This window comes from Mus pahari, chromosome 17, assembly GCF_900095145.1.
Source record: "Mus pahari chromosome 17, PAHARI_EIJ_v1.1, whole genome shotgun sequence".
In the NCBI taxonomy this organism is placed as follows: Eukaryota; Metazoa; Chordata; class Mammalia; order Rodentia; family Muridae; genus Mus; species Mus pahari.
In genome coordinates, this window is record NC_034606.1 from 44,371,284 (window position 1) to 44,391,394 (window position 20,111).

At 53.9% G+C, this 20,111-nt stretch overlaps 2 protein-coding genes across 4 annotated transcripts in view; one reads left to right on the forward strand and one right to left on the reverse strand.

Annotated features, from left to right (window-relative positions):
* The window catches only part of Pick1 (protein interacting with PRKCA 1), a 19,461-nt gene extending 5,105 nt beyond the window's left edge, over positions 1-14,356 (forward strand). For all 3 annotated transcript variants that reach the window (XM_021216455.1, XM_021216453.2, XM_029548179.1), the window contains exons 4-13: positions 4,776-4,904; positions 6,582-6,648; positions 8,039-8,128; positions 9,746-9,799; positions 10,345-10,407; positions 10,999-11,132; positions 11,436-11,528; positions 12,252-12,302; positions 13,096-13,240; positions 13,616-14,356. In XM_021216455.1, the coding sequence (XP_021072114.1) occupies positions 4,776-4,904; positions 6,582-6,648; positions 8,039-8,128; positions 9,746-9,799; positions 10,345-10,407; positions 10,999-11,132; positions 11,436-11,528; positions 12,252-12,302; positions 13,096-13,240; positions 13,616-13,887 (1,098 nt within the window). In that variant the 3' untranslated portion in view covers positions 13,888-14,356. The remainder of the gene's footprint in view (positions 1-4,775; positions 4,905-6,581; positions 6,649-8,038; positions 8,129-9,745; positions 9,800-10,344; positions 10,408-10,998; positions 11,133-11,435; positions 11,529-12,251; positions 12,303-13,095; positions 13,241-13,615) is intronic.
* A 1,544-nt stretch (positions 14,357-15,900) lies between these two features.
* Slc16a8 (solute carrier family 16 member 8) lies at positions 15,901-19,660 on the reverse strand. Its single transcript, XM_021217321.1, has 6 exons — positions 19,541-19,660; positions 18,838-18,903; positions 18,481-18,705; positions 17,734-17,877; positions 16,775-17,542; positions 15,901-16,370 (listed from the first exon to the last, which is right to left on the reverse strand). Exons 3-6 carry the CDS (start codon positions 18,692-18,694, stop codon positions 16,027-16,029), a joined length of 1,470 nt encoding a protein of 489 aa, XP_021072980.1. The 5' UTR covers positions 18,695-18,705; positions 18,838-18,903; positions 19,541-19,660; the 3' UTR covers positions 15,901-16,026.
* Positions 19,661-20,111: the final 451 nt, after the last annotated feature.

A 20,111-nucleotide genomic window follows, 5' to 3' on the forward strand; every position in this document is an offset into this window, starting at 1 on the left:
GTGCACTGTCACCCCAGGAGCACGAGAGGGCAGGAGTGTGAGTGCACTGTCACCCCAGGAGCACGAGAGGGCAGGAGTGTGAGTGCACTGTCACCGCAGGAGCACGAGAGAGCAGGATTGTGGGTGCACTGTCACTGCAGGAGCACGAGAGAGCAGGATTGTGGGTGCACTGTCACCCCAGGAGCATGAGAGGGCAGGAGTGGGTGCACTGTCACCCCAGGAGCATGAGAGGGCAGGAGTGGGTGCACTGTCACCCCAGGAGCACGAGAGGGCTGGAGTGGGTACATGGTCTGCGTGCCTTTCTCCTTCCCCTATCCAGCTCCAGCTTACAGGATGGCCCTCCCTTAATGGGAACAACCTCATAGACACACCGAGGACCTTGGAGTTCCCATGACACCAGTGACAGCAGGTTGTGCTTCTCAGTCCCATCAAGTGGCCTGTCAAAATCTTGTCAGCTTGATACTCACCTTAGACCACAGCATCCACTCTGGTCTGAAAGGTTCATATTCACTTACAGCGCCAAGTGTGTCCAAGCGCATCAGCTGTCTCTACAGATCCCCGTAAACCTGTTTCACTTTTAACTTTTATTTTGTATGCATGTGGACATATAATAAACACATGTCATGACACATGGGTAGAAGTCAGACAACAGCTTGTAGTTGGCTCTCTCCTACTGTTTGGGTTGCAGGAAATCAAATTTAGATTGTCAGGCATGGCAGCAAGTACCATCTTAATGACCCTTGCTTTTTTTTTTTTTTTTAAGATTTATTTATTTATTATATGTAAGTACACTGCAGCTGACTTCAGACACTCCAGAAGAGGGCGTCAGATATTGTTAGGGATGGTTGTGAGCCACCATGTGGTTGCTGGGATTTGAACTCTGTACCTTCAAAAGAGCAGTCGGGTGCTCTTACCCACTGAGCCATCTCACCAGCACCGACCCTTGCTTTTTTTGAGCCAGGCTTTCAAGAGCCCAGACTGGCCTTGAACTCACCATTAACTGAGGATGACATTGAAATTTGATGCCCACCTTTATCTCCCAGTATTGGGATTCTAGGGATGTGCAAATACATACATACATACATATATATGTATACACACACACGTGTATATGTATTTGCACTTTTTATTTTCTTTTTAGAGACAGGGTTTCACTGTGTAGTCTTGGCTGTCCTGGAACTCACTGTGTAGACCAGGCTGGCCTCAAACTCCGGGAGATGACCTACCTACCTTTGTTTCCCCAGTGCTTGGATTAAAGGGTGTGTACCACCACTGCCCAACTTCAATGTTATTCTTAAAAACAACCCAAGTTCCAAGTTTCTTCTAAGATGAATGGCAAACCCTTAACTGTGAGCTTCTATAAAATTTAATAAAAGTCCCGTTCCCATGCCCCTGAGATAGTATCCCACAGTCACACCCTATCCCATGAGGAAGACACGCAGACAGGGAAACGCAGTAAATCAGCAGCATGAATGTTAGTGCCTGTAGCTCTGCGGCTGGAATCTGTGGCATACGGTGGCATGACCTGCACTCCATAGGGCGTGGGCAGCCTTGCCCTATGGCCTTGCCATTTGCAGCCCACAGGGCTTCTCTTTGAGGCGCTCTGCTTCCTGCCAGTAACTATCCTCTGCAGATGCTCCATGCTGTTGTCTTTAACATCTGGCGTTTCCAGTGCATCCTCGGTGTGATCCTCACGCTGCCCTCAGATTTGCCCGCCACAATCCCAATCCCATCACAGTGGTCAAGCTTCCTTTGAAAACTTGCGTGCATCCCTGTTGCAGTGTAGATACCTGCAAAACCAGCACTGTGTGGATGTTACCAGGCACCAAGTACAGGGACCACACTTCCTAGGAGGGTCTTGCCAGAAGGGCACCTTGAGCTCTCTCCTTAAGCAAAACCTTTCAAATGAGGTAAACTTTTATACTCTTGAGCCAGCCATGGATATTCACTTAGGTTCCTCTTGCTGTGATAAAGCACCATGACCAAAGTAACTTGGGGAAGAAAGCTGGGCAGGAACCTGGAGGCAGGAGCTGAAGCAGCAGCCATGGAGGGGTGCTGCTTGCTGGCTTTGCTCCCCATGGTTTGCTCAGCCTGCTTTCTTATAGGACCCAGAACCACAGCCCAATGGCACCACCCATGATGGCCTGGGCCCTCCCACATCTATCCTGAATTAAGAAAATCCTTACAGCTGTGGTTCTAAACCTTCTTAATGCTGTGACCCTTTAATACAGTTCCTCATGTTGTGTAGTGACCCCCACCATAAAATTATTTTGTTGCTACTTCATAACTATAACTTCCCTACTGTTAGGAATCGTAATGTAAATATCTGAAAAGCGCCCCTGAGGGGTTGTCCGCCCTCAGGCTTACCTGCAGCTCACTGTTCCAGAGGCATTTTCTCAGGGAATTGAGGTTCCCTCTTGTCAGAAAGCTCTACCTTGTGTCAAGTTGACATAAACCAGCTAACACAGCTAGGTTCAGCCAATACCTTAGATGTCACCAAAGCATCCTTCCTGCTTCCCAGCTGTTCAGTGGCATAATCTTTCATTTTAGTTTTAATTAATTAGTTTATTTTTGAGACAGGTTCTGTCTGTGTAGTTCTGGCTGTCCTGGTCACACATATCCACCTGCCGCTGACTCAGTGTTTATATTAAAGGCATATGCTACCATGCCCAGCTTAGTGATAGACTCATATAAGCACCGTTTATTTTCTGGACAAATATATTTTCCAGACACTCCTGCTCTGCAGCTAAGTTCTTATCATAAACCTGACTAATGTCGCCAGTGACATCCACAAGCTGGCTTGTGTGAGCTTCTGCCTGCAGTAAAACTCACTTTAGTCTGGGTTCATCCTGAAGGGCAGGGCTGTCCTGAGGGGGAATAGACAGCGAGAGAAATTTGAGGCCAGGACAAATTATTCTGATTGAGGCCCAAGGTTTAATGAAGGAACTCAGTTTATATAGCGTGGAAAAAAGCCCAGTTTCCAGCCCCAGTCTTTGAAGGCACAGGTGAATGTCTGTAGGCGGGTCCAAAGGATGTTGTCTTCTGGGACATCAAACGGTCTTCTCAGCAGGGGAGAGACACTTTGAAGGACAGCCGTAGTAGAGCAGCCCTGGCACATCTGAAGATTTCCACCGGTGGGTCTGGGCTTTAAAAGACAGCGATCAGTATAAACAGTAAGGCAAGCTTGGCAGATCTGAAGACCACCACCGCAGGTGGTCCAGTGACAACAGAGAGCTGGGAGGCCCCAACAGGCTTGAAATACAGCCACCGGACAGTCAGTCCATCTGCCACCTGAGGCTGAGCCTGCAGAATCTCAGGACTTGGAACAGCTCTGGATAAGTTCTTTCCCAGAATGCAGTATGATCTGCCTTGATCACATCTGAAGCAGTCTTCCCTGTCCACATGGCAGTCTGTTGTCCCAAGCTCCCGCCAGGACTGTCCCCTGGGATAATTTTACCACATCAGGGCCGCTCTAGCCTGCACCTCCCGACTTCTAATTACTCTTGCAGACCAGGCTTAGTCTTTCTCAGTCATGGCAATGACCGCACCTCCCTAGGTGAGGTTTTCTACGGTTTTCTGTGTTGGGCAACATCGTTGTAGTGACAGCATCTCCGGGAAACTTGGAAGGAAGGGAGGAAGCTCTCATTTTAGTTCTGTCATGTTCCCCACGTTCAGGCAGGCTTCTTCACTCTGACCATTCTCTCAGGAAACATCTTCCCTGACATACTTGAGGTGTTCAGCAGGCGCTCTCTGCTCATGCTGACAGTCAAAACCGGCCACCATCAGCTTCCCGCCATCTGCTGTGCCAGCTTTCAGCAGTGTGCCAGAGTCCCCATGACCCCCCACATCACTGCTTGTAGTGTGTGTAATGTGATCTGAAGGCTGATAGTGTTTATTTTTACATCATTCTTCCCTTGTAACACTGTAAACACACATTATGAAGCGTCCTTTAGGCATGGCTTTTTTAAAGTTTTAGAAACTAGAGGTGACACAGGAGCCAGACATGGTGGCTCATCATGTTACTGGGAAGCTGAGGCAGGAAGGTTGCTAGTTCAAGGCCAACCTGGGCTACAAAGTCAGACCCTGTCTCAAAACCATCTGAGAGGTGTAGAATCAGTGCTGGCCAAGTTGATGTTTCTGCAGATCCTCTCTGATCCAGTTTATGCTGCTCCATTTGTGTGTGCCTCCTGCCTCTGTGTGGGAACCCCATGTCTGTGTGCCCCTTGCGTTTATGTATAGATCCTATATCTGTGTATGTCCCTTGCATCTGTTAGGACTCCGTGTCTGTGTATATGAACCCTATTTCTGTGTGTGCCCCCTGCATCTGTGTGGGGATCCCGTGTCTGTGTGTGAGCTCCATAGCCAGCTGCCTCTTTGCTGTTATCACCAAACAGCTCATCTTTAACAGAAGCACCACCTCACAGCCACTGAGCACAGGTCCCATTGAAGGAGCTAGGAAAAGGGCTCACAGGCATGGGGGCCGTACTCAGAGTAACCCAGGGCTGTTCTCTGCAGACCAAAGTAGGTGCAAGAATTATCAAACACTGTTGGAAAGCCCAAGAGGTGGTGACAGTGGAAGGAGCTGTGGGAGCCATGAGGACCGCTGGGTTCCTATTGGGAGTCTCAGCGGTCAGCTCTCACAGCCTGTCTTCTGTCCCCTTGCCAAGCGTGGCGAGGTTTTCTCTTGCCTTTGCTGGCACTACCTGAGGTGGAGGAGGGCCTGCTTAGGTCCCAAGTCCCACTCCACTGTTCCCCTACTTCCTACACATCTGCAGGTATTTGATAACACGCCTGCAGCCTTGGATGGCACTGTGGCAGCTGGTGATGAGATCACTGGGGTCAATGGCAAATCAATCAAAGGAAAAACCAAGGTAGAGGTGGCGAAGATGATTCAGGAGGTGAAGGTAAGATGGTTATGCGAGCTGGAAGCTTGCTCTGGAGTACGAGACACAGGCTGTCAGGTCCCCGCTGAGCCACCCAGGCTGGCGGGCCTAGCAGGCTTTGGTTTCACTGCCTATTACTTACATAGCACTATGAGGGAGCCCTGGGTTCCTCTGAGCTCCCAGAGATGCTGAACACTCAAATGAGCTGTGATGTCCCTACTTGGGGCTGCAGAAGCACTAGATGCCAACAGTGACTTCACTGTGTCAGTAGACTCTAGTGACCATAGCTGGGCCATGTTTGCCCTAGAGTTTTGTGGGAGGGACTACTTCCCAAGTTCTCCAAGGACTTGAGGCTATGGAGAACCCTGAGCTCAGGCATTTCTGGTCCAGATGCAGCCCACATCCTTTCCACCTGCTCATTCCCCTTCCTAGATGTTCCACTGAAACTCTTGCTCTGTGCTGAGTCCTTGTTATTCACAAAAGAAGTGTGGCCTGCTCGCCGTTCCCTGGCAGTTCAGCCACTGGAGACCCTTGGGAAAACTGCCGAGAGGGACGCATGAGGGAGTGCAAAGCCACAGAGGATAGGCAGTCCCAGAGTCAAGGGTAGGATTCGGCTTGTGTAGACTTGGGCCCAGAGCCTGAGGCCCCAAACCCTAGCCAGACCAGTGCCCTTCCCATTGGCACCCTCCAAGGACCAGTGCCCTTCCCATTGGCACCCTCCAAGGACCAGTGCCCTTCCCATTGGCACCCTCCAAGGCTCCAGGACTAACCCTTACTATCCTCTGCCACATGTGCGCGCGCGCGTGTGCGTGTGTGTGTGTGTGTGTGTGTGTGTGTGTGTGTGTGTGTGTGTGTGCGCGTGTGTGTGTGTGTGCGCGCGCGTGTGCGTGTGTGTGTGTGTGTGTGTGTGTGTGTGCGCGCTTGCGCACGCACGCATATTAAAATTTGTATTTTATGTGCATTTTGTCTGGAAGTATGTATGTGCACCACCACGTTTGTACTTGCTGCCCTCAGAGGTCAGAGGAGGTCATCAGATCCCCTGGCTTGTAGTTCCGAATGGTTGTGAAGCACAGTGTGGGTGCTGAGAGCCGAACCCAGGTCATATGCAGAAGCAGCAAGTGCTGAACCACTGAGCCATCTCTTCAGCCCCCACGGTCCCCTTCCTGCTTCCACTCAGGCATTGCTCTGCCTTTCCTTGTCACACTCTTAATCCTGTTCCTAAGTCACCCTGGAACTTCATCCTCACTGAGAACTAAGAGGTTACCTCTGTAGCCCCACCTAGTGCCCCTTTAGGCACCAGGCAGACCAAGGAGGGACTCAGAGCTCAAGACCATGTCAGTCCCAAGGGACCCTTCACACCCTACCAGACTGACCGTGTTGGCTCACTCTGTGCTATGGTGTAAGTTTTCAGTCCAAGTTTGATGAGAGTACATTTGGTCCCAATCTCAGAGGCCTTAGGATTGCAAGGACTAGGATAACCCTGGTGGCCTCCCATATGCAGATGTCCTTTCCTGAGCAGTCACTAGAACATGGGACTAAGTGAATCCCCAAGTCACTCTACCTTTCCTCCTGGTCCCTGAGAAGCCCTGATCCTTTTGCTCTGGTTGGCTTACTAGAGCCAGATGTGTAGAAAGCAGTTTCTGGGGGGCTGGAGCCAGGGGGGCCACTGTCCTGATTGTGTCTGTACTGCTCTTGTAGGGGGAGGTGACCATCCATTACAACAAGCTGCAGGCGGACCCTAAGCAGGGCATGTCCCTGGACATTGGTAAGACAGGCCAGAGCAGCCATGTGCCAGGGGCTTTTTCTGTCCAAGCTAATCCAAAAGGCTGGGAGGAGCCAGGTGCCCTCCTTGTAGCTATTCACAGGCCCTTGGCCCTGCATGCTCACTGCCCTGTATTTTACACCCTTCACTACCACATCCTGACCTGTGTGTCACATCCAGTTTTAATCCCCCTCCTCCATGGCCTCTCCTGCTATGTACTTTGGGAAGATGTGTGGTGCAAACTGGACCTTATAATGTGTATCTTAGGGTTTTGCTGCTGTGAAGAGACACCATGAACAAGGCAACTCTTATAAGGGCAAACATTTAATTGGAGCTGGTTTACAGTTTTCGAGGTTCAGTCTATCATCATGGCGGGAAGCATGACACCATTGAGGCAGGCATGGTGCTGGAGGAGCAGAGAGTTGAAAGCAGCAGGAGACTGTGTACCACATGGGCATAGCTTGAGCATAAGAGACCTCCAGGACTGTCCCTACAATGACAAACTTCCTCCAACAAGGCTGTACCTCCTCTAACAAGGCCATACTTCCTAAGTGGGTCAAGTATTCAAAACATCACAGTGTGGCAACTTGCCTGTGGCTAGAAGGGCTAGATCCTGATTCTGCAGCTGCCAGCTCCTGGATCAATCACATGGCAAAGTGTGAGACATGAGGCTGGCAGTCTCCCGGCAGAACACCCAGATAATCCATACTCACCTACAGCCCACAGCCCTTTAGGATAGAGACTAAGGACAAATGAGCTCACCAGTGCTTTCTCTGTGTAGCCCTGGCTGTCCTAGAACATGCTTTGTAGACCAGGCTGACTGTGAACTCAGAAATCCCCTGCCTCTGCCTCTCGAGGTCTGAGATTAAAAGCGTGTACCACCTCCCTGGTCTGATATTCTTGTTATTGAGCACTTTGATTCCAACCCAGGACCTGTCCCAAGATCCTAACTGGTTACATGAAGTGACCAACCAGTAGCACTTAGTGATGCCCACCACTCTGAGGTATCCAGCTGGAGTGCAATAAGGACCTTGGTACAGATCTTCTCATGCTGGGTGGGAGAGAGGGGGGATAAGGCCTTCTCTGTCTGGCCTGTGTGCCGGTGCTTACACGCACAAGCTCTGGGCTCTCCCTGACACCAGTAGCAGAGAGCAGGTCACAGCCTTTGTGCTGAGCACTCCAAGTCTACCTGTCTAGCTCCTCCCCGTGGGGGATGAGCAGGACAAGTAGCCCAGGGTAGACTGCTTTGAGCCTTTGCTTCCTAACTGCTCCAAGCTCCAAGCCTAGGCTTGTCGTCTTCCACCTACTTGAGCACTCAGTGAGGCAGCTGTGATGGGGCTCGGCCTAGACAGCCGGGCCAGCAGCAGACTCATTGGTCTTTCTCCTGCCCCAGCGTTGAAGAAAGTCAAGCACCGGCTGGTAGAAAACATGAGTTCAGGCACAGCTGATGCTCTGGGCCTGAGCCGCGCCATCCTGTGTAATGGTAAGTCCTCCTTCCACCCTCTGGCTCTGCTCCCATCAAGCAATGGGCCTGATAGTGTTCATGCGCCTCAGTAGACAGCCAGGTCACCCCTCTGTATCCCTGGGATCCCCGTCAGCTCCCTAAGAGCTACTACAGCTGCCAGCTATGGGCTTCAGGTCACCACCAAGGGGTGGGGGGCAACGCAGACTTGGGAGGACAGGTGCTCCCTTCCAGCCTGGGTGCCTGGCCAGCCTGAACCCCACTCCACTGCCCGCATGCTCCACTGCAGCCCACACACTTGTCTTGCGCTGTGCTGTCGTCCTCAGTCTTGCCTTTGACCAGGAGATGGCGCTGCTGTCCTTGTCTCCACTTCCTCTGCCTGTGCTCAGAGAAGCCATGTGCAGGCAAGACACTTTACACACGCACTGGATGTCTCCGCAGGAGGCTGATGGAACCCGTGGTCCTGTTCCTGCCGTCGCCAGCCTATGTTTATAAATAGCAGTGCTATGCATGTACGCAGGGAAGATAAAAATACCCATATAAACTGTGGGCTCAGCTGGGCACACGGGCTTTATTGGCTGGGAGAATGGGGGTGGGGCCTGAGCATGTTCCAAATAGGGTACAAAGTGGCGGCTGCTATTTTCAGCCTCGTGGTGCCTATAAATCCTTGTTACTGTAGTCACCGTGCATTGAGATGAAATTAGAACTGGTTGTTGTTTTCCCCAAACCTTGCAATTTCCCTAGCTGTAAATAGGATTTCTAAAATTGAAGCTGTCATGATGTCCCATGACCCAGCTAAAAACAACTGCCTGCTGGCCACGTGCTTATGCTCCAGGGAGCCAGGACATAGAGGCTATGGCCACAGCAGCCCCCTGAAGACCTCTGAGGTGTACACCTTCCCCACTCTCCCAGTCCTTGCCCTTCCTTCACACAGCAAGCTTCCCGCCCAGAGAAAAGCCTCTGTCCCTGTGGCCCCTCCCCTCCCCCTGCTTAAGAGACCCTGCCTGAAACTCCACAGTGCACCGAAGCCCGAGAGCAGGGTTCTGCTTACACAGGCATGGCTTCGGATCTTTAGGCCAGCTGCCCTGTCTCTCACCCCTCAGCCTCCTCTGTAGGATAGGGTCAGTGCTAATCAGGGACCTTAAGTGTTCCTGGCACACAGAGGGTGACCCAGTGTGGCTACAGGTGCTCTTGGGCCAGTACCTGGCCTGGGAGGGGCCTAGAGGCCCTCACCCTCTCGAGAGAGCTGTGTGTCCTTCATCCACACCGGTGGGGTTATATCCAGAGTTGGGGAGATCTTCTGCTGCACTTGGAGCCCCAAGGGCAGGACCTGGATTTTGATTTTTACCACAGTCACTCCCCAGAGGAGTTTGTTTTGAACTGGGCGTGTTAATTAGGTGAACCAGAGGGGCTTTGATTGCTGGGCCTCAGCACTTGGCCTTGGTGGACAACCAAGAAGTTACCAAGCGAGGGGAGACCTTGGCTGGCTTTCGGAGTGAAATCCAGTAGTTTTTAGTAAGGCAGAGGGAATAGGGGATAGACAAGGCCTGCCAGGGCCTCTTCATAGCCTCTCCTCCCAGCTGGCCTCCTCCCTTGGCTTCCTGAGCCCACAGACGCCCCTGGTCTTGACCTCCACAGATGGCTTGGTAAAGCGGCTGGAGGAGCTGGAGCGCACTGCCGAGCTGTACAAAGGTAGGGAGGGGTCTCAGCCAGGAAGTGCCTGGGGTTGGTCTGCCCTGGGCCTGTCTCTTAAAGAGTGGCAGTGCGGCAGGGGAACTACCTAGAAAGTTTGGGGAACAGTAAATGAATCAGGAGCCCCTTTAAATTTGCACTACCGCCGGGCGTGGTGGTGCACGCCTTTAATCCCAGTACTCGGGAGGCAGAGGCAGGCGGATTTCTGAGTTCGCAAGGCCAGCCTGGTCTACAGAGTGAGTTCCAGGACAGCCAGGGCTACACAGAGAAACCCTGTCTCGAAAAACAAAACAAAACCAACAAACCCAAAAAAAAAAAAAAAAAAAAAAAATCTGCACTATCAGAGCCCCTAAGAGACTCTGTCATCCATAATCCCAGTTGCCTGTCACATGAGATCCATATAGGGGGCCAACTCAGCCTTCATCCCTAGGCAGTGGGGAAATCTCTGAATCTAATGCATAGTGGGGACCTCAGGTTGCAAGCCTGGGGGCCAATGTGGTCTCTGACCTGGGTCTTTGTCTTCTGTCCCTTGGCTCTTCCCACAGGGATGACAGAACACACCAAGAATCTACTACGGGCCTTTTATGAGCTGTCGCAGACCCACCGGGGTAATGGCATTCCCAGACATGCCACATTGTACTACAAACCCCTGTCCCTCAGGACTCAGTAGCACTAACAGTGAGGTGTGGCCAGCTTCCTCTCTGGGCCCTTCTCATCCCCACACCAAGACCAGCACCCTGCTCTGACTCAGTCTGATGCTGGGTGTGGCAGTGCCCATGAAGCAGCTGGTCTGGCTGGCCTTACGATGGATGCCCTGTCTCACTGCTTACAGTGCAGACAGCTTCTCTTTACGTTCGCTCTCTTCAGTCCCATGGTGGGCAGGAGAGACAGAACCTCATTTGCAGGCCAGGAAAGGAAGTCCAGACAGGAAGTGGTCCTGGAGCTCATGGTGGCAGAGGTGATATTCAGGCACAGGTGTCTGGATTCTCAGCCTGGTGCTCTGCTCTCGATTAGCATGAACACCTGATTTCCATTCAGGCTTTGTCTGGTCACTGAGGGAACGTAAGCCTAGAAAGAGGACGCAGCCCCTTGGGAGTATGGCCCAAGCCTCTTGAAGATGTAACCCCTGTCCTGCTGCCCAGAAAACCCCTGGCTTCTCTATGGTCAAGTGAGGGCTTCAAGACAAACTTGTCATGCAGCCTTTGGGGACGTGTTCTCTGTGATTGGGGTGCGGGAGCCACAGCCAGCAGCAAGTGAAGCATTTGTGAAGTTTGCTGACGCACACCGCAGCATTGAGAAGTTCGGCATTCGGCTACTGAAAACCATCAAACCGGTGGGTCTCTCAGAGTACAGCGTGCCCCACTGGCCAAGGCAGGAGCAATAGCTTAGCACGGGAGGGATTCTGGGCTGGAGTCAGGTGCCAGATGCAGACACTAGCTAGCTTTGTCACCTCTGTGGCCATCCATTCGTCACTGCTGCCCTGGGTCCCTGTTGAATTCAAGACTAGTTTGAACACTGTTCTGTTGCTGGGTCACAATACTTGACATAGTCTTCTAACCCTGACACATGTCCTTTGACTATGCCCAAGTCCACTGGAAGGAATGACACATTAGTGACATTTGTCCCAACCTCCCAGATGCTGACAGATCTGAACACGTACCTCAATAAAGCCATCCCTGATACACGCCTCACCATCAAGAAGTACCTGGATGTGAAGTTTGAGTACCTGGTGAGTGGACTGCAGTGTCTGGCCAGCTGAGGTGAGGCCAGCAGGCAGGCAGGGCCCAGACCCCAGTAGCGTCAGGCCTGTGGGATTAAAGCCCTGACTAGACAATCGGGAGGAGTCTAGACCCTGCATTCCTACACCAAGGAACTCCCAGCTGCCCTCCCATTCTGTATCATTTCTATCTGCAGCTCAGACTAGGGTTAGGAAAAGTCCTAGATGATGATCTGATGCTAAAGGAGCTAAGAAAATGGCCTGTTGAGTATTGCTGCAGCTCTTCTTAGAGTCCTGACTTGGTAAGCCTATACCCAGCATGTCTTCAAGGAGCTGCCAGGATCTATTGTCTGGCCAGTGCCACCACACACAGTATCGTTGGGTTTTGGTTTCAGCCATTTCCTATTGAGATAGAGCCATAGGCCTTATGCATGCTAGGCAAGTTCTGTCCCCCTGAGCCACATCCTCCAATCTCCAGAGACTTGAATCTGATTGCTTTTGGATTTCTCAAGCCTTCAGGCCTTTGTACCCTCCCAGAGGAGAGCCTCATACGCCTGGCTCCCCTTTCCCAGGTCTCCATGCTTGCTTCCAGCCTATCCCACGTGGTCCTGAACCTGGTGGCCTATATGGTCGCTCTCTTGGTGTGGTCTAAGGGTATAGGGAGGCATGGCAGGGGGTTGGAAGTCTAGAAAGCTTGGCCACTGACTTCCTGGCCTTGCTCATCCCGTCCCACAGTCGTACTGTCTAAAGGTGAAGGAGATGGATGACGAGGAGTACAGCTGCATTGTGAGTACCCAGGGCTGCCCACGGTGGCATTGGGATGGCTGGGGTGCCCGTCAGAGACGGTGGGTATGTCAGGCATCCTGGGGTAGACTGTAGTTCCTAGAGTTTGGAACTAGCAACTTATTCTACCGGTTCCTCTGGCTTGGAGTACCAGCTAGTTGGCCATGAGGTAATTTCTCGGATCTGATGTAGGTCAGGTACCACAAGTTTGTGAGGGACCTTGTGAGTGACCTGACCTATAGGAAAAAGCTAACAGTTCTCTTCTGAGCTATGTTTTGATTTAAAAAAAAAATGTTGGTGTATGTATGTATGTGTGTTTTGCCTGGCTGGTACCTGTGGAGGTCAGAAGAGGGTGTTGGAACCAAAACTACAGACAGTTGTGCACGACCATGTGGGTACAGTGACTGAACCCAGGCCACTACAAGAGCAACGACTATTCTTAACCACTCTCCAGCCCCTGTTTTTTTGTTTTTTGTTTTTTTGTTCATTTGTTTCTGTGTTTTTTTTGTTTTTTGTTTTTGTTTGTTTGTTTTTTGTTTGTTTTCTCTTTTTCATGTGTTTGCAGTCAGGGTCCATCCTTTGACCAGTATTCATTTATTTCATGTGAGCTGTGTCCGTGTTTCTGTGGTTGATTTTTCTCCCTCCAAAGTTACTGCTTTGAGCTTCTGTCCATCACTGGCATTGAAAGCCCATTGCGGTATAGCTGTGAGCTGGGCCAGTCTACAGCCTTCCAGCCCCACCTGTCCCTGGGAGGCCCAGGTCCAACCAAGGGTGCTGACAAGCTTGCCTGCCCCAGGCCCTAGGCGAACCGCTATACCGAGTGAGCACAGGCAACTATGAGTACCGCCTGATCCTGCGCTGCCGCCAGGAGGCTCGAGCCCGCTTCTCCCAGATGCGCAAAGATGTGCTGGAGAAGATGGAGCTGCTGGACCAGAAGCACGGTGAGGGCTGCGTGGGGGGCTCCGAGGCCCATGCTTCCCTAGGAGGTCCTTTCCCAGCATTTAGCCCCTGGGGGTGGGGAGGGGTGCCATTCCAGGCCCTGACAGGAGTCCACCTAGAGTCTGGCTGGGTTGGGGGGCAGAACTTGGGTCCATGATTGACTCACTCAGGCAACCTTTTGTTTCCTGAGCTAAGAGTTTGGAGGACTTAAGTGACCAAGTAGGCCAGGCCAGGCAGCCTTTGGCTGTGCCCCTTTCTACCCTTCCTAAGCCTGGGGCCCAGGAAGTGTCCCAGCAGGAAGGCCAAACTAGCTCCAGGTCTTTCCTGAGAGGAAGCCATCATAGTCACTGAGCCTGTCTGCTCACCTCCTGCCCCAGTCCAGGACATCGTGTTCCAGCTGCAGCGCTTCGTGTCCACCATGTCCAAGTACTATAATGACTGCTATGCAGTGCTGCGGGACGCCGACGTCTTCCCCATTGAGGTGGACCTGGCACACACCACTCTAGCCTATGGCCCTCACCAAGGCAGCTTCACTGATGGAGAGGAGGACGACGAGGAGGAGGAGGATGGGGCAGCTAGGGAAGTGTCCAAGGACGCACGTGGGGCCACTGGGCCTACAGACAAGGGCGGAAGCTGGTGTGACTCCTGAGTGCCCCCTCAAGTGGACCTGGGGGGCAGGGTAGCGGGAGGACTGCAGTGGGAGTGGGGCGGGACCACTGTAGGACAGCGAAGGCATATAGTGGCGCATAAAAGCCTGCTGGCTCGGGGCGCCTGCCTCCCTGCTCCTCTGTCCTTAAACAGTGAACCCAGGCTGCAGCCTGGGACCTGGACTCTAGCCCCCATCCTTCCTTCCCACCTCCCAGCTAGAGGGAGAGCTGGGCCTTGGACAGAAAAGAGAAGGGGCTGGAGCCGGTGGAGCACAGGACCTGTCCCTGTGAGCACCTGTGGTGCCAAGCCTGCAGGGAATGGGAGCCAGGTGGACATCCAAGGCTGGGGCCAGTGTACCAGGGCGGCCCCTGAGTCCACATGCACACCTCAGCAGCCTATATTTATTTGTTTCTGGCTTAGCCTCAAGGGCTGGAAGCTGGGCCTGTATTGAATAAACAGAAACCCAGACAATGCATGGGCTCCTTGCAATGGCTCAGACCCTCTGCAGCCAGACCTCAGCTGCCTCCTGGGTCATAAGGGGGGTGGGACACAAAAGCCAGGCGATTCCCTCTGGTCCCTCACTCGGCTCTAGCAGCGCCTCCAGGAGCAGCATCTTCCTCAGAACCACGCATTTTGAGAACGGTGAGTTGCAGCTTGAGTCTGGGTCCTGAGCCTTAACTGTCACCTGCTTCCAGCGTCATCAAGCATTCTTAACCCTTTTTATGTTCCTGGTTGTAAAATAAGCCTTTGGGCAAAGGGGCAGAACGGACCCTGGTCAGGGTCACACGGGGCTGGCTGGGGAGACAGATTAGGAACCTGTTCAGTTCAGAGCCTGGGATGCGAGGAAGATGCTGACATCCTTAGGTTTTGTATGCCTGGCTGTGTGCAGCTCATACTGCAACCCTTACTCTGAAGTCCCATTAGGATAGGGTATGGCCTTCTTGAGAGCACAAAGGGCAAGGAATGTGTGAGCTGGCAGGGTCCAGAGTAGAAAAGTTCCTTTGTGGTTTTGGGCTACAGTCCTGTAGCAAACTTGGTGGGGTTCCTAGGCAGAAGCTGAAGGGAGAGAGAGACTACCCCGAGACCAACAGTGCTGTCCAGCCACACGGAAGGGGCATCCAGTGGATGGACAAAGGGAAAAACCAAAACCTAAAGCTTGGCACCCAGTAACGGTCCCTGTGTAGCCCTGTTCTGCCTTCCCTGTGCATCAGGCAAACGCCTGTCTGGAGCATGGATCAATTCTGCCTCATCAGGAAATTCAGTAAGGTAACATTTGTAAAGGGATTACAGTAGCGCTTGTAAGCACTGTTAAGTGTGGATTGTGGCTCCGTAGATGAGTTTAAGTCACCTGAGCCATGGTCATTGGCAGGGTTCCCCCAATCTTCCTGCCACTTGGATGAACAATGAGGCCCAATGGGACCAGTAGCTGGGAAGGGGCCATTGGTGAGAGGGACTCTACTGAGGTCCCCTAGCTAGGTAGAAATTGGGAGTGAGACAGGAATGTGGTCACATGGGTCAAAGTGCACTGGTTAGGTGTGGTAGTGGATGCTGTAATCCCACACGTGGGTGACTGAGGCAGAATCTGTAATTGAGAGAGGTCCTGTACCATGAATTCCTGTGATGGAGCACAGGTGCCAGGGCCACTGATGAGCAGGCTATCCCCCAGCAGAAGGTGTTCTGACCAAGTGTGTCCTCTAGAGGGGCGACTGCTCAGGGCAGTGAGGGGACACACACCTTGAGAGCCTCCGAGGCTATCTCCTGACCACCTGGCTCCCACGCTCTCCGGGATTAACTCTGTAGTTTCTGCTACTTACCATGACCTTGGACCCTGTGCTTCCCGTGCAGATGGCAGCCAGATGTGCTTCAGCATATAGCATCCCCTCCTGCTATCTCTGGGACCCCTTACCCCCAATTCCTGCTGGAACTCAGGGGGTCTTGGGGAGACCTTTCAGACTCTTACCCCTCCCCTGGCTCAAGTGGCCTAAGCCCCAGCAGAGGCACAGGAACAGAAAGTATCTTTTAGGGGGCCTTTATCAGCCTACAGCAGCTTCACTGTGAACAGGGTCTAACAGATTGGGTTCCCAAGGGAGCACCCAGGCTGGCTCCCCATGTACCAGGCCCTCAGGAAGCCACAGTTTCATCATGCCTTCTGGCCTCGTGCCTCATGGCCACCTATGGACTGATGACCCAGCTCAGGCACAGCCTCCTCTGGTTCTGGGGACCCAGCCCGGGGGCTCAGCACCTCCAGAGCTTCAAGGCCACCTGGCTCCTCAGTGCTGGCAGGCATTGGCTCAGAGTCCCTCTCAGCCTCCACGTCCTCCATGTCACTGGTACCTCCCTCAACAGATGGACCTGATGAGATGTCCTTAGAGCAGCGCAGGCAGCAGTAGGTGGTAACAGCCATGAAGACTCCGGCCAAGGCCACTTCAGAGCCAGCAAGGTAGAAGATGATCTCATAGTTCTTCAGAGCATCCACCAGGCGGCCTAGAGAAATAGGCTGTCAGGGTCCTTCCTACACTACTTTGATGGGGCTTACTGGTGAGATATGTGCCCTGTCACTCTAGCTCTGGGGCCACAGCTCAGCCCAAGCTTCCGGATCTAGCCCCCTCCCAGGTCCCCTTCTCATGCATAAGGACTTCATGCTAACTGCTTAAGAAGGGCCAAGACTTCTGACTAGATGCTATTTGTGTTTCTACCTGAGACCTCTGGCTTCTCCTTCACCCGCTGTGGGTGGTACCTGGTCGGAGGAGGAGCTATGGAGGAAGCCCATCAACCAGGCTTTCGAGCAAGGGGCCCTACCTAACCCCTCGTTCTTAGAAGTCATCTAAAGGGTTTCCAGTATACTAATAGGTCCCAGGATTTGCCACCTCTCCTACTACGGTGCGCACCGGCAGAGGGTGGTCCTATGAGTACAGCCACGGCCTCCACGAGCAGCACTAGGCCCAACGCACTAGGGAAGCGGGGCGCACCCACGGTCGCCATGAGCACCTCAAACTGCAGCGCGCCCACCATGCCGTAGGACAGGCCGAAGGCAATGCAGAAAGCCACGAGGGTGCCGTAGGAGCGCGCACGTGCGCTAATCAGGTCCGTGAGTCCATTGGCCAACAGGGCCAGGCTGAAGAGGTAGGGGATGTGGGGTCTCAGGCGCCCCAGACCCGCCAAAGCACCACATGCCGGTCGTGCCACGATGTCCACGAAGCCCACGATGGATAGCAAGAAGGCGGCCTCAGTGTCAGGCACGCCCGCGTCCTTGGCGTAGTTCACCAGCAGGATGGCCGGCACAAAGAGCCCGAGTGCCATCAGGAACTTGGTGACCACGTACACCACGAAAGCACGGTCGGTGCACACTGCCACGTCCAGCAGCCGCCGCCGGCGAGCCGGGCCACCGGGGAGCGCAGGGTTTTGGCGCGGCAGGGATCCAGGGGGTGGACGCATGACGGCCCCACAGGCGCAACAGTGCAGCAGGAGGCCGCCAAACAGCAGGAAGCCGCCCCGCCAGCCGAAGCGCTCCCCCAGCAGCTGCCCGAGCGGCGATAGCATGGACAGAAACACGGGACTGCCCGCCGCTGCCAGCCCGTTGGCCAGGGGCCGTCGCCGCTCGAAGTAGAGCCCCAGCATGATGAGCGACGGCTGGAAGTTGAGAGCTAGGCCCAGGCCTGCGGGCAAGGCGACGTGGCTGGGGTGCCCTTCCTGGTCCAGGCTAGACCCCCGACAGGATGGGCCCGAGTCCTGGATGCTTAGTCAGGCGACTCGGGGGTCGCCCCTTTGGGGGGAACTGTGGACTTAACAGCAGGGACCCCCGACCTGCACCCACACCCCTGCAGGGGAGAGCCCTGGGTACCCTCACCTGTGAGCACCCCAGCCGTCAGGTACAACTCCAGGAGGCGCGAGGCAAAGGAAGCCAGAATCATGCCTGCTGAAGCCAGCAGTCCACCAGCCAGCATCACCGGGCGACAGCCGAAGCGCGTCACGAGGATGCTGGACAAGGGGCCTGTGGGCAGCACAGAGTCACCGTCCAGGTTGGACCAATCTCCCCTCCAAAAAAATGTGCCAGGCCTTGGACCTCTGAGGTCTGAAAGACCTTGAAGGAGTGGTTACCCCTCACTCCTCATCCCCTTCAGAAGCAGAGGACAGTGACTGGTTAAGGTCACACAGCTTGACTAGTTTGGCAGGGTGTATGTGTGTGTGTGGGGGGGCTGTGTTGTAGCCACTCATCCTTTACCCCTCATGAGAACACACAAAATAGGAAGGATGATGTCTACTCTTCATTCTTTGGGTGTCTCCAGGCTGTCAACCTCCTGAAAGCTCCCACCCACTCAACCACCAAAACTCCAGCCAGTATTAAGGCAGTAGGGAACTGCAATGCTTCTCCAGGGTAAGGTAGCCCAGTGTAGGTCTGTTGGCAGGAATGGACCCCCACCCCTCCCAGGGCAGCAACAGGAGTGTGGCTCCATTTGGGTCTATGTGCCCTGCCCACTTGTTCCTAGGGCTGGGGCTTCCCCAATCTAGCCAGGGGGGTGGCAGAGCCTCTCTAGGCTCCAGATTCCCAACCACAGGAGGAGCCTAGGAGGTGGCGTCTGGGGGCAGTGCTGACCCGTGCCGTAGAGCATGGCCAACATGATGGAGGACACCCAGGCTGTGTCACTGTAACCTGCCCCAAAGTCACGCTTGAGCTCTCGGAAGAAGACGCTCACAGCCTTAGGGAAGCCATAGGCGAAGCCGGTGACCACGAAGCAGGCGCCCAGCACCACCCAGCCCCAGCCACCATCCGGAGGGCCAGCACCCCGCCTTGGGCCACCAGCACCCATTGCTTCTGATTCTGCTGGGGAAGAGGGGGACAAAAGACAGTATGGTTGGGTGCTGTAGGGGAGCAAAGAGAAACAGCCCAGGACACCCACTGAACCCTTTCATAGAGCCAGCAAACTAGGAAGGTCACCCCAAGTCTTGCCACCTTCCTGCAAAGGCCTGTGAAGGGTGAATGGAGACTTGACTTCGGGGGCTCCTTTCCTCCGGGGATCTAGGGACAGCAGAGGCAGAGGTGTAGTGAGTGCCAGAGGCCAGCAGCTACTGTGGCCCCCAAGTGTGCTTCACTAGTTAGGTCTTTCCTAGGACCAGGGACAACTGCGATTAAAGCAGCAGGGAATACACAGGGATACAGTTGCCTTGTCCTAGCCTACTTTAGTCCATTTTGAAAGCAGTTTTGGAAGGGAGTTTGCCCTGTAACTTGGACAAGTCTTCTCTCCTGGCTGAGCCTCAGTTTCCCCACTTAATATCGAGCGCTTTGTACTCCAGCCTGAAACCTTGGGGAAGATCATGTGGTCTCAACCCCATGGGGAGGTGGGAACCTTGCAAGAGGCTCAGAGAGAGAGAGAGAGAGAGACAAAGAGACAGAGAGAGAGAGACAGAGAGACCTGAGCCCAGCAGTTCCCAACCTAGGCCTACCATCCCTAGGCAGGGGGCTTCTAAGTCTTACTACACCCCCCACAGGTGGGGAGGGCGAAAGCCCTAAACCTCTCCCCAGGGACACCTAGGACACTGCCCTCTCCCAGTTCCAGGTTCTGACTGTCCTTGCTGCCCCCATCCCTCCTCCCACCGCATGACTGTGAACACAGGAACTAGAAGCTGGTCCCTGGCAGCCCTCACCACACACTCACCTGGACCTGACTGGATTTAGGGTTCAGCCTCACATCTCCTGAGGCCTGCGGGAGGGACAGCCTCTAGCTCCGACAGAGTGTGTCCAACAGCCTTGGCAATGGTGGCTGCACTCCTGCTGACAACTCCTTCCCCAAGCCTGGCTGGGGCTTAGAGTCCCCTCATCCCACCCCTGCTAAGCAGCTTTTACCCCAGGAAGGGAACTGGCACAAGTGCCCATGAGTCAGCAGGGCTGACACAGTGGGACCAGGGACAAGGAGACACCTCCAACCCCCTGGATCCCACTGGGGCACAAAACCTTGCCTTGGCGGAGGGGTCATAATCTCTGGATGGGAGCACTGGTTTTCGGGGGAAATGAGGCTGTCAAGTCACTTCAGTGCACTCTTGCCCACCCCCACCCCCACCTCCCTTCACCTCCCTTCACATTCCAGAAGGGGCTCCTGGCTTCCCTTGGATAAGGCTAATCCAGGCCTGAGCCTGACTGTTGAGGGGGTGGCCAGAACAAAGGGTGCTGTGTCCTAGGCCAGCTACAGGCACCATTTCTTGGGGTACCATTTAGAGATGGGGGGATGA